This window comes from Rattus rattus, chromosome 1 (assembly GCF_011064425.1).
Source record: "Rattus rattus isolate New Zealand chromosome 1, Rrattus_CSIRO_v1, whole genome shotgun sequence".
Lineage (NCBI taxonomy): Eukaryota > Metazoa > Chordata > Mammalia > Rodentia > Muridae > Rattus > Rattus rattus.
In genome coordinates, this window is record NC_046154.1 from 48390168 (window position 1) to 48406282 (window position 16115).

The following is a 16115-nucleotide window of genomic DNA, read 5'->3' on the forward strand; positions in this document are numbered from 1 at the left end:
CACCCCATCTTCTGTGCAAAAGTGAGTTGAGAAAGAATAGTGCATCTATCAAAGACTTCTGAGGTGGCAGGGATGCACTCATAAGACACGTCTAGAGCTGCATGGGTCATCAAGCTTTGAAGTCAAGCCCTGCTTCTTCTGCTTTGTAAGGAGGAAGCTGCTTGAGCTCACAGTCAATGTAGTGAGTAAGCAGGGAAACTTCATCTCTGATGAGGACAGAACACCCTGCTAAGAGCAAAGGCTGTATCTAAGTACCTACACCTGTTGACAATAATGTAGCAATTACAAACACGGGAGTGTGGAGAACTGTGGGTAGGAACTAGTACATACAGTGTGACTTTCACATAAAGAACCTGGAAGGAAACTGCTGATGTGGCAAGCTTCTCCTTAGGGCAGAGTGGGAAGTGGAAAGACTATGCATGACTAGCAACCCCTGTCAAAGTAGACTTTGGCCATATTTGTGGACTTACATTTTTTTTTCCACCAACAGAATCAAAACCATATAATTATGTAAAGATTGAAGGCTAGCAAAAGAATATGCACACTTATGTTATTGGCTAAGTGTGTGACCCTCCTTACTCTGTCCCAGTTTCATATACTTAAAACCCTATCTATCCCATAGGACTACTTGAAAAGTAAGTGAATTAAATGGCATAGCTTTTCTGTTTAGTAGATATAGAGGCGAGGTAATAATAATTACTGATTAGTGCTTTATAATTAATTTTATCACTGTTCTAGAATACATAAAACCCTACTTTTGACTTTTAAGATACTGCAAGTAAATTTGATTATGAACAATGGTATCCATGCTCCCTGGGAGCAAGACAGTGTTCTCCAGGGGACTTCACAGAATGCCACAAGCTACTGTTAGGTTTAACTGAAGTTGTACCTTAATGAAATGCAACATCGTGAAGGAAAAGTGCTCATTGCAGAAACAGCAGTACACCACCATCTCCATGAGTGCCAGGAGGGAACCAGTCAGCTCTCGCAGAGCAAACATAACCTGGTGGGAGGACACAGGAATGGGCTCAGCGCAGTCAGCAGTCCGCTGTTCTTGCTTTCACTGCAATTTCAGAGACTAAGATCCACCAACACTGTTTGAGGTCTAAGGATGGATTTCAGGGTATCTGAGTCTACCTGCCATTTTATACAGCTCTGTACAAACATGCACTTTGTGTTCTGTAAAGAGTCATCTTCACCAGTTTTCAAATGTAAGCATTCTCATGAGAGATTAATGACTGATGACAGGAAAATAAAGTTAAACTTAAAAAAATAGGTTGCTCACAAATTCATCTCCACATACTATCAGATTCTTAAAGAATTCATAGGAAGGTAAGTAGCTCTAGGTGGAAGGAGAGCTGGCTGAAGATGAGTCACACGGTGAATGGGCAGGCATGGGAACAGCCCACGACCACATTTTCTTTTTTCTTTCTTTCTTTTTTTTTTTAAATCCTTGTTTGTATCTTTTTATTTGTTATCTTATTTATTTATATTCAAAAGTTATCCCCCTTCCAGGTTTCCCCTCCATAAACCGCCTTTTTTATCCCCGCTTCTCCTGTTTCTATTATAGAGCTCCCCCACCCACCACTCATTTCCACCTCACCATCTTAGCATTCCCCTACACTGGGGCATTGAGCCTTCACAGGATAAGGGCCTCCCCTCTCAACCAACCACATTTCTAAGGTTCACACACACAAGCTTCTAGGTTGCAGTGTTTTAGGGAGAGACATACCAGGGACACAATCTTTTGATAATGAAATACTTTCCATGTGAACTGTCACTCACCTCTGGGGCCTTAGGGGTAAGTTCTTGGTTGAAGAAGATGAATAATGCCCACTTAACAAATTTATCCATCCATCTGTCCATCCGTCCATCCAGTGCTGGACACAGAGCATGCTAGGCAAGTGCTCTACCATTCAGTAGGCCTCATTTTTAATGTTTTAAAAATGTATATAGAAAACGAGCACTTCTTCTCCTAACAATATTTCCTTTTACCAGAGAAACTTGAAAAATATTCCAACAAAAGGATTTCGCTCAAATAGGAGAAAATAACGTAAGAAAATGGCTTTAGCACAGCAATTACATACCTCTAAGAGATAAGGTTTCCCTTCAGACAAGAACAATAAGGCTTCTACTTCCTCATGGAGGGGTAGCAGAGGGCTCGAGGGAGCAACACTAATAGGCGGTCGTTGTTTAAATAATCCAGGAGCTTTAGGAGACCCAAGAAACAAAACACAAAACACAACCTGTCTCACTTGGAAATGTTCCATGAGGTCTGCACACACTACTGCTTCATTCTTACAACTCCATCCTTCGGTTTACTGCACCAATGAGCTATGTAAACAAAATCCTATTTTCTTCAAAGTTCACCTCAGCAATAGCTATGAAAAAGTAGCCAAAGCTGCTACCCAAGAGACATTGAACAAGTCACTGTTCTCTAAACAATTGTTTGCAAAAGACACGGCAGGGCTGAGAAATGAGGACACACTCAGATTTTCTGTTGTAAAACTGTTTGAACTCAAGCAATGAGATAGTTTTTTATTTTTGAGATGAACAACTCAGGTGTAGAAAGCAAGCTATATTCATTGCCATATGTCAGAGTTTGTTTTAGCTGTCAACTTGACACTAACCAAGGGTCATCTGAAAGAAGGAACCTCAAGTAAATAATTGCCCAGATCAGATTAGACTGCAGGGTGTTTTCTTAATTGCTAATTAATGCAGTAGGGTCCATCCCACCAGGGGCATTCCCTTCCCTAGGCAGGTGGACCTGGGTGTGTAAGAAGGATGGCTAAGCAAGCTGAGCAAACCAACAAGCAGTATTCCTCTGCTGCTGTGTTTTAAGCTCCTGCCTTGAGTTTCAGCCTTGGATTCCCCTGACGATGGAAGCCAAATGAGCTCCCCCTCCCAGTAAGGTGGTATTTATCACAGCAATAGAAAGAAAACTGGAACTCCGTTTGTGTGCTCTTTAACCTGAAATGATGCACATTGGAATCTTTCTTATTTCCTGCCTTTAGATTTTACTACACACATTACCAGCACGCGTGCAAGGTCTATCATTAGAGCTGTGAACCTGTGTCTTTATGTTTTCTGATCTACAGAAGGGGATAGCATCTCTCCAATTTGCTGTGGGGAATGAGCACAGCACTGTGAAAAAGTAGAGCACACAGAAACCACTCATATCATCATATCTGCTTTGCAGCACTACTGTGTGGCTGGCAGGACAAACCCTAGGGATTGTATACAAACACGGTATACATGTATGATTAGGACACTATCTGTGACTGTGCCACTGGTGGGTGACGACAGGAAAAATATCCAATTCTAACATTAAAAAAAGATTTCACTAATTTACATTTGAATCACCTTTGCTTTCACAAAGCTCTTTGGTATTTTATCTAATTAATCCTTACTATACCTAGAAGTTATTTTTAAATTATTTTCATTTTGTATCAAGGATCAGAAAGGTGAGGTGGCTTGGTCAAGTTCACACAGCTAAGAGACAATAGCTCATATCTTGGCTATTTTCCTACTACATAAGTTATAACATTTTGGTGATGAATGAACTTTGAATTAGTCTTTAATCCTAGAGTTCTTTAAAATAATATTTTTCTCTGCTCAAAATCAATGCTTAACTTATCTTCTGTTGTTATCAATAAACTAGGTTAAATAAGGTGAGGTTTAGCATTAATTAAAAAAAAAACTTTAAGCACTCCCCAAATATCAATAGTCATTTGAGAAAGAAATACTTTCATTCAGTTGCTAAGATGAAAACCTCTTCTCATGCTTCTGATGTGAGAAGGTAAGGTCAAACTTACCAACATTCCTCTGCGAGGAGACGTCTGTATGCAAGACCAGCAAGGCAACAGTGTTGTGGAGATTCCCAAATTCTCGTGCTTGTGCTGAACTCCATCGGCGGATCTGTCATTAGAGAAAATTAATTTCCTGTTCTGGGTGGGAAAGGGTGCATTAGGTGGCAATTTACAAAACCACAGCATCTCTTGATGCCCACAGTGGAAGAGGTCAACATATGAGGTCACTGATCTAAAGGCACCTTCAAAGACTTTGCTCCCCAGAAGGAAAACATTAACTCAGATTCTAAAACCAAGTATACAGTATAGGTTGGGCAATTTTCCAGAGGGTTGGTATAATGAAGCCGGAGGGTAGGAAGCCTGGCCTGTGGTGTCTCCAGTGTGCTGTATAAATGGGCGCACGCTCCCTAAAAGTCCTTCATGTAATGGCAGAGATAATCCACCTGCTCTGCCTACTTTGAGGTTTTGAGGACCAAGTGAAATATTAAGACTGAAACATTTTAAAAGTAGTGTGTTCCACAAATTCAAGATAATAGTGACTGCTTGTGCAGTGCAAATACGGTGAATTCAAGCCAGTCCTCATTCTATGTGAAGTCTGAAACAAAACAGAAGTACTACAAATCCCAGCACAGTCAACACCCACAGCACACCACGGTGGCAGTGCTGTGACGTAAGAGTCACAGCAGCAAGCTGATGCGACAGTGGCTGAGAGGAGCTTAGGAGACTCAGTGCCAAGTCTGCCCTCAACAAAGGACAGCTCTGCCCATGCAAAGCACAGCGCCTAGATCTGTTTCACCAACACCTGCGTGCTCTGTCATCTTGTGTAAGTTACTTAGCACAGTTGTGCTTAAGCTTAAATTCTTTCTGGAGAATGGGAGTAGCACTGCTGTATCCAAACTGTTCTACCACAGAGCAACCAGGAGTGCCTGCTACAAAAGAAGCGCTCTAGTCGCCATTATTGGACTTTAGCATTTGGGGCATCTAAAAAATCTATCAAAAGAAATATGTGGATGAGGTAAAATAGAGCTATGCAAGGATTTCCACCAGGCCATGCCATGTACGGACACAGCATACATACACACACACACACACCCCCTCTACTTCCCTCAATGCTCTGGGAACTAATATATTCCTATCGTTTGACTGCAGTATAGTTGAGTTTTTAACGGTCCAGCCTCACAGACAGACTCCAACCTCCCTAAATAAAGTTCACGGCTCCAGGGAAGAAAGGAGAGGACTCCAAAGCTACCTCTTCCTTGTCCTATTCACGTTCCTCTTCTACTGATCTCCAAAGACTTTTAAGGCCTACGTGTATTTATACCCACAACCAAATGGAGTATAAAACATTTATATCTGCAAAAAGAAAGCCAACAGCATCTCACCGAGAGCAGGAAAACAGTCCTTACCTGACTGTTCTGTTGACTGACCCCAAGGAGGAAGCTGATCATGTGTCTCAGTGCTGAGTGACGCAGAAGAAGATCTCCAGCCCTAATACCTTGCTGTCACAAGGCAGTAGAATGACAAATTATACTACCAGCCAGATAAAAAGTTGTTTTAAAACTACAGTCAGATGAGAAGTTTTAAGAAATCACCAGGTTAAATGCTGTAACTTATGTGTAGTGAATACTTGTTAATGTCTAATTACAGACTTCTGAGTTTTCCACTGCTACCTGATGGCAACAACATTGCCGCTGCCTTCCACTGCTGTCAGTAACTACATCTACTTCTACCAGAATTCTTACAAGTAAAACTACCCATTAATTTGGATTTAATTAGGAGCACCAATGAAACTACAGAACTATACAGAATGGAATTAACATTTTCCATGTATGAAGTAAGTTTTAGATTATAAATCTGCTGTATTAGGAAAATGCACTAGAAAACAGTATTTACCTTTTGTACAAAAGTGTTGAAGAGAGAAAAGTACTGAGCACAGTTTTTACAATTTTCTGGGACGTCTTTATCCAAAAGAGCAAGCAGGACTTCCAATAACTGATGAAGGCTTTTTAACTGGTGAGAGGAAAAAGGAGATTATATAAAGAAAAGGAAGACAGACGGACATTATCACAGGGTTAATTTGAAGTAAACCACCATAAGAACAAAGGGAAAGTGATACAATCCAGTCTCAGATTTAGGTGGATTTATACTTTGGAGAGCAAAACAGAGTTATCCTTTTACCTTCCAGGAGAGTGTCAGAATTGTAGGAGAACTAAGAGGCTAGTGCTACTTCTTAGGTACTGGAGTCCAGGGCATGATCCTACTGGCCCATGTCACATGTTCTCCAGAGTCAATTTCTCTGTCTTACAGAGGTAGGGTACCAAGGGGAGATGGATTCTGAATCCCTCCCTCCACTAGGCTGTTTCTTCACAGTCACAGATGCAGAGAATAAAACACAGACACAGGCAGAAGGGCTAGAAACCAAGCCGATGGAGCAAATGGAGAGAACAGCCTGACAGATGACACGGCAATACCGACTCAACTAGGAACTTACTTGAAAGCCCGCTGACGCCTCATGGAAAGCTTTGAAAAACATTTTATTTGTTTAGAAACCATTTTGGTATGACAGTGCTTCTGCTTTCCCTCCCACCCCAACTGTTTTTGGACAACTCCCTAGAGGTTCAGTTGTTATCCGAGCACGAAGACCAGGCTCACTACTCGTTAGTTCACTCCTGCGAAGACGGTGTTCACAGACTTCTGGAATACCCCATCCGCCTGCCACACCCATTATAAATAATACAGTCAGCACTTACATAGCACTTCATTTTCAAAGGACAGTATAGAGTGGGTGCCAAGAGGTATAATATCCAATGTGGGGAAAACAAACACAAAATACATCAGCTGGATATCCAATAAAATTGACTTCAGGAAGCGGTTTCCATGCTTACTCCTTTCTCTTCCACTACCTGCTCTTCTATCTTTAAAAGGTTGGTGATGTCCTGTATCCTGATCCTAGCTACAGAAGAATGAATCAAACCTGCCTTTCCTCTTTGGACTAGACAGTGGAAGAAGGAGAGTGAGACAGTCTAGGGTAAACACTCGTGAGACACCTTAGACAACTCCCACAATCGGAGCAATGAGATTCAAGTCCTCTAAGCAGCTCCAGGGACCCGCATAGTGTGGTTCTGCTGCTTACGGCAATGGAAAACCATCGCTTTGTAATACATGTAAGTCTTGTGACACTGGAACTGAGAGGAGAACTTTCAGGACCTTTCTAAGAGCACCTTGACTTGCTGGTCCTTGCTTCCTGCTCCTCTGGTGGAGCGACACTCCTCGACTCGTCTGGTCTAATAGTGCTTGCTGGGACAGGCAGCACCGGTTCCAGTAAGAGCCCACTAACTAGATCTGGAACACCCTCTTCAGGGCTGCGTTAACAGTCAGCATCTCAACTTGAGGCGGTCATTCCTATAATCATTGCTGCACAAAATGCCTGGAGTCAATGTTCATGAGGAGCCAATTTATCCTGAAACTATTGTTTTTCAAAGTTTTCCATGAAGTATCAGCTGTTTGAAACAGCAGACTTGGGAGTACCTGCTGTACTTGAGAAGATTTAGTAACAGACTGAACAACCAGACTGAGAATGTACACCACATACTTCCCCAAGGCTCAAACCTTTGGGAACAAACACCATAGTTTGTTTTATCATGTGTATGCTGAGTTGGGACTCTGAAGGTATCCGTGTAGAGAACAGGGTTAGAAAGGAGAAACAAAGCTCAGGGAAGGATGGAGGATGAAGGAACTACTCTGCCTGGGAGGAAAGGCTCTGGTTTGCCTGCCAAAAGCAGTCAATCAGGAAAACAGCTTTTGAGGAAACAGAAAGAGCCAAGGGTAGACTCAAAATGTCTAGATTAGAAGTGTCTAGATGCGATTAGTCTCAGTTCACAGTCTAACACAAGTTCTTGAGAGAAGACTGGTCAGGGATCTAGAAGGAAAATCTTAAAGCAGACAAAATCAGACCTGAACTCTTTCAGTCTATCCTGGTATCTGGAACACAAGGAGGGATGGAAAAGAATACCTTCTAAGCTGGTATGTATCAGAAAGTCTGTGTGTGTGTGTGTGTGTGTGTGTGTGTGTGTGTGTGTGTGTGTGTGTGTGTGTGTGCCACGCGTGTACCATGTGGCAAAAACCCTAGTCCAGACAACAGTTCTAGGTCATCCTTCTTATTATGTACAACTGGGAACATCTGATCAAAATACATCAAGTTTACAAGTGAGACTGACCTTATCCTGATAAAACAAGGCACTGTCTAAGGTCTTCTCCAGAATGGTGGCCACAGCAACTCGCACTTCTCTCACACTGCACTCCAACAAGAAAACCCTAAAATAAAGAGAAACATGATATAAAAAGGACACAAGGATGTAGTCCTAACCTGCTCTACATACTTCCAACCTGTAATAGCCATGGAGTGAAATGACTCAGAGGTATTAGTCCAAGTATCCCGAGAGCTTCTAGGCTCACAGGTACCTGGGAGCTTCCCCAGGTCACTCCATATGTTGTAAATGAGATCTGGGAACCAGACAGAAAGTTCACCAAGATTCTAAGTGGTAACTCAAATGCTTTAAGGACAAGAGACACCCATAACATTTGCAATAGGACTTAACCAGATGCATGAACTTTTGAGGAATACTGTATATTTCCTAATGTAACACTAAAGGAATAAAAGTAGGTCTAGAATGGGGGGAGGGTAGCAGACAAGTGGTCAGTCTCCTCCAAAATAAGCAAGCTAAACAAGGGGAGACATGGGGATGCCAGTACTGAAGGTTAGCATTCATCAGAGACATACACAGCAAAGCCCATTCGTGGACTCTGTAGGACCTGTGTCTGTACAAGCAGTGTGCAAGATGACATTTCTAAGGTATTTGGGGGGGGTAGTCTGAGTGGGGTATAAGAAGATGTGAAGGAATTCTTATTTTTTTTTTTTGTTTGGTTTGAAAATGATATGGTGCGTATGCTGGAAAAAGTCAAGCTCCTTTATGTGATAGAAACATATGCTGAAAAATGCTAGTGAATTTTGTGTCTGAAATTGGCTTTAGATCAGAAGGAGAAGCAAACTCCATTCATGGGGAGAACTAGGACAGTAAGAGAAGGCTTTGCAGGATCCTTCTGCCCAGCTGTCTGTCTTCTGTCTGTCTGTCTGTGTCTTGTAAGAAGTTCCTAAAGGAGGATAAAGAATCCTCCATGTGAGTGGTTTACACTTTAAGTCAACTTGAGAACATTCACTATTACAAATCCCAGAAAGCCTACGTTAAAAACCAGCATAAAGAAAGAAGCAGTATGGGGTGCTGCTATGAGAGAGGCCATTGTCATTTTTATGCTTCAGTTAAGAGAAATATTTATACATGCTGACTACTGACCCTCATTCCAAAATGCACTAAAATCTGAGATCTTTGAGTGACAATACAATGTCACTCTTGGAAAATTCTATGCCATGATACTGTTTAGCATACAAAAAGGTGAGCAATATTGTATAGATTTATCTCCAGATTATAAATACACTTAGATAATAAAACAAAAGTGAGTAAATGTTGGCATTTGTGTTCCATCCTGAGACATCTTTAAAAATGCAAATAGCCCTCAATTCAAAGGATTTTCCAAAATAGTCTGGTTCCAAGCATTTAAGAGAAGGCTATGCTCTCGCTCTGACTCAGTGTGTGTGCTGTGTGCAGGTGACACATTTTAATTAGAGCGATGACAAACTATCTTTAAGGCTCTATGAGATGGAGATATAGCTCAATAAAGTGCTTGCCCTGAAAACATGAATTCAATCCCCAGAAACTATGTTTTTTAAAAAAGGCATGGTAATGCACAGTGCTAGAAATACAAGGCGAAGACAGATGAACCACACAGCAATGAGACACTGTCTTTAAAAACAAAGGGTGAGTGCTCCACTCCTGAACATGTCCTCTGACCTCCATATGCAAAGGCAGCCGGCTACACACACACACACACACACACACACACACACACACACACACGCACACACACGCACACACATGCACACACAAACATACGCACACACACACACATCTGCAATATATGCAAAAAAGTGTGTGTGTGTATATGAGAGAGAGAGCGAGCATGTGAGCTAGACAACCTCAAGGTCCTAGAGAAAGAACTAGACAAAATATATTTTTTCTTAGATTTTAAAAACGATTTTACTTATTTTTATGTGTATAAATATTTTGCCCACACAAAGGTATACCACATATATGTCTAGTGCCTTAAAAGGCTAGAGGCGCGCATTGGATTCCCTGAACTGGAGTCACAGATGGTTCTGAGCTGTCATGTGGGTGCTGGGAACACAGCACAGGTTCTCTGCAAGAGCAACAAGTGCTCAACCGTGGAGCCATTCTCTCCAGCACCTGTTAATAATTTCTTAAACACATCAACTCACAGCAATGAAAAGTAATTAGATCTTTTAAGAAGATCAGGTAATCCCCGGGATGCTTGACAGCAGGAATACCAAGAAACTCTACCAAAGGAGTATAATTTCTCAGGAGACAGTCAAAATCAAGCCTGTCTTCATATAAGGTGATGAGTGAGTATTTTCTATGCATTTTCCAAATGTATAATCATTCTTTGAAATGGTGCTTGGGAGACCTATGAGAAAATATTTTCAAACTGAATTAGAAAATTTGGTAAAAGGGTATCTTTACTGCAAACTCTAAAGGGGCAGGCACGCAACTCTTCTGAGACATGTTTACAAGTTCTCTTCATGTATATGCGTGATGTATGTGTGAACATGTATTTTCGTGTGGGTTATCTGGCAGGCACTCTGTATGCATGGGCAAGGAACCATTCAGCAGACTTGACTCTATCCTTAAGCTAAAGCTCAGGAGAGACAGGCAAAACACTAAGGAGTACACAGAGCATCAGTCTCTGTGTGTGTAATCTAAGCTGACATCTGAAGGAACAAAAGCAGCTACTATGTAAGAGCAGAGAGAACCATGTTCCAGACAGCAGGATATTGTGTAAGGGGCTTGTCAGGCTGTCTAAGTGGTGACTGACTGCAAGGACTAAGTGTACACTGCAAGGTTGAAGGTCAAGGGAAGCTCAAGTAAAGCCCATGGGTCTAACTGTGGTGTGAGGGGACCCATCACTCAAGACCTTCCAGGAAGGAGTTACGTGACCCAGCTGTTTCAAAACCCACAGAACGTTATAGGAGAAAGAGATGGAGACAGCAAATAGGCAAATGAATAGCCTTGGGTTCCCTATTTCCTTGTTACCAAACTGTGCACCCTAGAGAAGGGACTGCATGCAGCTCCTTAGCCCCAACATGGATTAAGGGCTGCAAGCTGTGAGCACCTGGTGGCTATCACCTTACGCTCTTTCTGCAGTCAGGGAACCCTTGCAATAGATGATTTTGGAGTGGCCTAATTTCCTTACTACTTTCCTGAAAAGCTTAAAATAGACTCTAATCTGAAAAATGATTTCAAGTTGAAATGTAAAAAGAAGCTTTACTTCTAAATGATAGGAACAGATAGAAAGTTCTTTTAATTAAAAGATTTGACTTTTAATTACTTTAAAAGTAAAAGACACTTACTTTACCAATTCTCGTCCTTCAGAGCTAATAAAATATTCAACAAGCCACTGACAAGCATCCAAACTTTTTGAAAGTAATGCTTCAATAGTAGCGATCCATTCTTCAGTATCGACCCTTTAAAGAGCAGAGTGCAATGTCAGGCTCCAGCGAGTAACTGCACAGTGCATTCACAGTCACGCCTGTCTACCTAGCTGTCCCCCAGTGGCCGGGAACAAGGGCAAGATTAACTATTCCCTGGCTACCCGCTGGCATGACTCAGCGTTTGCATGCTTCGGTTCCGCGCTGTGACCCTCGCCCGCACACAGGACACATGTGCAGTACCTACACCTTTGACGGATTTTCATCTTTCACATCTTCACCACCTACTTCAACTGGTGAGGACCAGACAGATCTGTCACATTTTGTCTGGCACAACTGTGTGTCACCTTCACAACAGCTTATGCTTTATATCAGATTGCTAAAATCATTAGTATCTTGCTTTAAGATTCAGACAGAAAAAGTGGCCTGACTACACTCCCAATAATCTCACACCACTCCCGAGACTCCAGTACCTCACCAACCCTAATGGTAAAAACAGGCAAAATGGTGACAGTGTAACATGTAGATAGGAGTGAATTTCATAAGCCAAATTTCTCTATTTAACCCTGTGCAGACCTTAAAGGATGTGCTCTTTTGAAAATCATGTAACTTGGTTATTACACATAAAATGAGGCTGCCGTTCGTTATTAATTATTTTTCTTCATGAGACTGGCTGAAAAGTCTTTCCCCAAACCCAGAGCTCAATGGTCTTCCAACTTTAGCCAGTTTGCTCTTTCTCTAGGTATTTTTCTACAAGACCCCCAGCTCTCGCCAGCAGTCATATATTCACAGACCAACTGTTACTAACCCAGAGCCTGTAATGATCCAGACATCTTGGGATGTATAAGATGCAGACCATGTCTGGAGCTCATAAGATGACTCTGAACATGTCCTGGTTCAAACTCCTCCATGAACTGTCACTGAACACAGCCCAGCCTTTCTGGTCTGGCACCTAGTGATTAGTCTTAATGGGTCCCTTACAAGTACCAGAAAAATACGACTAACCAGTCACTCATAGGTGGCCTTAAGCAAATCATGCTTGCTATTCTAGAATCTTTCTTTTTGCCTAGATTGATGCCTTCTCTTTTCTTCCTTTTAAAATCCTCCGAAGGTATCAACAGCTATGATTTTGCCCAATTCTCAAAGACATGGAATTTATGTCTTATAGCACAGCAATTTCCTTTTTAAAAACCAATCCCCACTAAACCTTTCTTAAAGACTGAGGGTATGTTTCAGTAAGCTGATTATAAATTTATTTTTTCATTGAATTAAGCAGTGTTTTCTGTAACAACAGAGTAGTAAAACATACCACCCTTACCTGAGTTTCTTCTTTGTTCGTAGGTAGGTTTGGAAAAGGAACTGAACGGCAAGCTGCAAGCTCACCTTTGCCATGCAAGGGTAATGTGGATGCTTTAACTTAGTCTGTGAGAGGGAAGAGGGTGTTTCATAAAAATCTTACAGATCGTTATATATTTTATAGAATGCAATAACGACAAATGATAAAGTTATAGGAAAAACCCTAATCTTAGCACTTAGGAAGTGAAGGCAGAAAGGTAAGTAGTTCAGAGACATCCTTGACTACTTGGAGATAGCCTGGGCTACACACAAACACAAAGGAAAAAGAAATGCCTAGCCAGTTAATAAGAGAAAATACTCATTTAAATTTTTAAAAAGCTAGCTCGTTCATTTTTAAATGAAGTCCTCTCAGAAAAGAATCTTTGTCCCTCTTGGCATTATTAACAAGTGGTACTGTAGACAAGGAAGTACTGGAAAGTTAATTTTGAGTCTGACAATATATGATTCCAGATTAGGAAAAGTTAGCTCATAGAGCTCAGAAGCAATTGATAAAAACCAATCCCACAGCCCTCAGCCCAATAGCCCCTAACCTCATAGTCTTCAGCCCCATAGCCCCAACCCCATAACCCCCAACCTCATAGTCCCCAACTCCATAGCCACTAACTCCAGAGGCTTCAGCCCCATAGCCCTCAAATTTGCAATAAAACCTAAAACTTCTGTATGTGCAAACCTATACCACTTATTTACAGTGTACAGCCCAAAGCTGCCTGCACAATCGTATCACCAGGAAGTAACACATTTACAGGAAGCAGGGCTTTGAACCTAGCCTGAATGCTAACACCTGAGATGAGGCCACTGCTTTTTTAGTTCAGATACAACTGGCTACTTACAGCATTCAACGACGCTAAAGACAAAACAAAACTGAAGTAGTCACTACTGTACACGTCTCTGTTCTTCATGAACTTGAGGTTTTCATCTCGCACCATCTGCAAAATAAAAACAGTGGTCATTTTTAACAAACAGAATAATATGTGGAAGGTTAGCAAAATGTTTAGGTAATAAAAGTTTGTAAAAAAATTATACTTTATAATTAGCTTTTTCAAACTTTGGGTTTTGTAACAATGAGGGACAAAAATCTTTCCTTTAAGTCTAAGGTGCTGTAGAAAGGTAAGCCATCTCCAATCTCTTTTGGGGATTCAAGCAACAGAGGATTTTTTTTTTTTTTTGGTATGTTTGGTTTTGTTTTTGTTTGTTTGTTTGGTTACAAACACTAAATCCCACACCTTCCTGGTTCAGACTACTCAGGTCTTTTTTCTTTTGAAGGCTCCACATTTTCTTTAGATTCTCTGGTTCTGCCTACATAGCTTTGGGCTGTTAGTGTATAAGGTCTGGACCAGGCAAGTGGACAGTCTTGAATTTGAACCCTTGCCTTGTGAGATGGTGGGCCATTTCTCTGTCTTAATCAGCCTTGTTTATTAGTTCCATCTGAAAAATAGGAGTAATATCTCCTATTCTACAATGGATTTAGGAAGCTTAATCAATTCATAAAAACCTCTTTAGTCAAGTGTGGTGGTGCACGCTTTTAATCTCAGCACTTGGGAGGCAGAGGTTGGAGGATCTTTGTGAATTTGAGGCCAGCCTGATCTACACAGTGAGTTCCAGGCCAGCCAGGTAGTTGAGAACCTGTTTCAAAAACAAACCAACCAACCAACCAACCAACACCCCACCCCCCAAAACTTGTTTATAGTCTGCAGCACAGAACAGGTATTCAAGAAACACTGACTATCACTGTTGACTTGGTCTTAACTAAAAGCTCTAGGTCTTGACTTGTTTTCTCAGCTAGTATAATTTCCACAGCATGTCCGTCTGCTCAGGGGTGGTGCTGGCCATCTTGGCTCACCTTTGTGGCACCAGCTCTATAGCTTCTGGCATGGAAGACATAGGACATGCCAACTGTAAGCACAGAAGGCAGCCACCAGAAGTGCTCTGAAACTTACACATGGATTCTGATGCTCATTGTGCTTTCTCCCTTAGAGAAGGATTTATCTGCTGCCCCTGCCCTTTCAAAGACTGATTTATTTTCATTTTTGCATCAGTATTTTGGCTCCATTTATATATACGCACCATGCATGTGCCTGGTTCTGGGAGGTGAGAAGAAGGTATTGAATCCCCGGAACTGAAGTTATGGGCAAAGGTTGTGAGCCTCCATGTGGGTGATGGGAACTGAACCCGGGTTCTCTCAAGAGCAGTGAGAGCTCTAACCAGCCGAGCCCCCTCTCTGCCTGTTCATGTGGTTCTTACCTGGTATATCCGAGCAGGCATTTTCTCCACAAACAGTCCTTTCTTCTCACCTTTTTTAACCAGCTTGGTTAGAATAGAGAGCCTGTCATTATTAGGCCTATGGGGCCGAGGAGAGGACTGAGGTGAAATCTCAGGTGAAGATGGAGCTGACCTGAGAGACAAAAATCAAAGAACTGTTAAGTATAAAGGGTTTTTGTTTGTTTTGTTTTTAACTTGCCAGACTTACATACTGGGTCTGTACTTAAACATAACAACAAACATACTTTCCTGATCCAATAGCGTAAAGGCAAATTCATTAAGGAAAAGACCATAAAAAAATCTTTCTGGTTATAGTATTATGCTTTGGACAGAAAATGCATTCAATATGTGTGCATACACATACACACACACACACACACACACACACACACACACACACACACATACACACACACTCTCTCCTTAATTCTAGAATATTTATATGCATGTTGTGAAACACAAGTAACTTCTTGCCAGGGCAAAAAAGTCTGGGGAGCAATAAACAAGCAACTTCTTATTTTCTTTGCAGAATTTCTCTTATGCTTAATTATTTTTAAACATTAAGCATTATATTATGGGGCTGGAGAAATAGCTCAGCAGTTAAGAGCACCGACTGCTCTACCAGAGGTCCTGGAGTTCAATTCCCAGCAACCACATGGTGGCTCACAACCATCTGTAATGGGATCCGATGCCCTCTGCTGGTGTGTCTGAAGACAGCTACATTGTATTCACATGCATAAAATAAATAAATTAATAAACCTTAAAAAAAATCATATTCTGACGATCCTATCAACACCCACTGAAATCACATGGCAGAGCAACTTACAGAGAGAGGTCCTCGGCCTCCTGCCTTACAACGCTCACTCGACTTTTCTTTGGCAGCACGGGGGAGTTCTGATCAGACACCCTCTGATAGAAGAGCATGTAGGCATTCCAGTATCTTCGACGAACATCAGGGTACGGGTTGGCTATTTTATGACAGTAAGAGAGAAGGTCTGGTAAATAAGTTGTTTTTTAGAGTGATTATAATAAAAGGCCTCCAGATTAACAATTTATTTACTAAATTTGCAAAG

The 16115-nt window shown here is 41.5% G+C and overlaps 1 protein-coding gene across 1 annotated transcript in view; it reads right to left on the minus strand.

Moving 5' to 3' along the window:
* Positions 1-16115, minus strand: part of Usp24 (ubiquitin specific peptidase 24) — a 129076-nt gene that overhangs the window by 12890 nt on the left and 100071 nt on the right. Inside the window, exons 51-61 of the mRNA XM_032901177.1 lie at positions 15869-16010; positions 15025-15175; positions 13614-13709; positions 12746-12849; positions 11350-11463; positions 8027-8123; positions 5703-5819; positions 5216-5308; positions 3816-3918; positions 2088-2209; positions 890-1003 (exon numbers count right to left, since the gene is read on the minus strand). Coding sequence (XP_032757068.1) covers positions 890-1003; positions 2088-2209; positions 3816-3918; positions 5216-5308; positions 5703-5819; positions 8027-8123; positions 11350-11463; positions 12746-12849; positions 13614-13709; positions 15025-15175; positions 15869-16010 — 1253 coding nt within the window. The remainder of the gene's footprint in view (positions 1-889; positions 1004-2087; positions 2210-3815; positions 3919-5215; positions 5309-5702; positions 5820-8026; positions 8124-11349; positions 11464-12745; positions 12850-13613; positions 13710-15024; positions 15176-15868; positions 16011-16115) is intronic.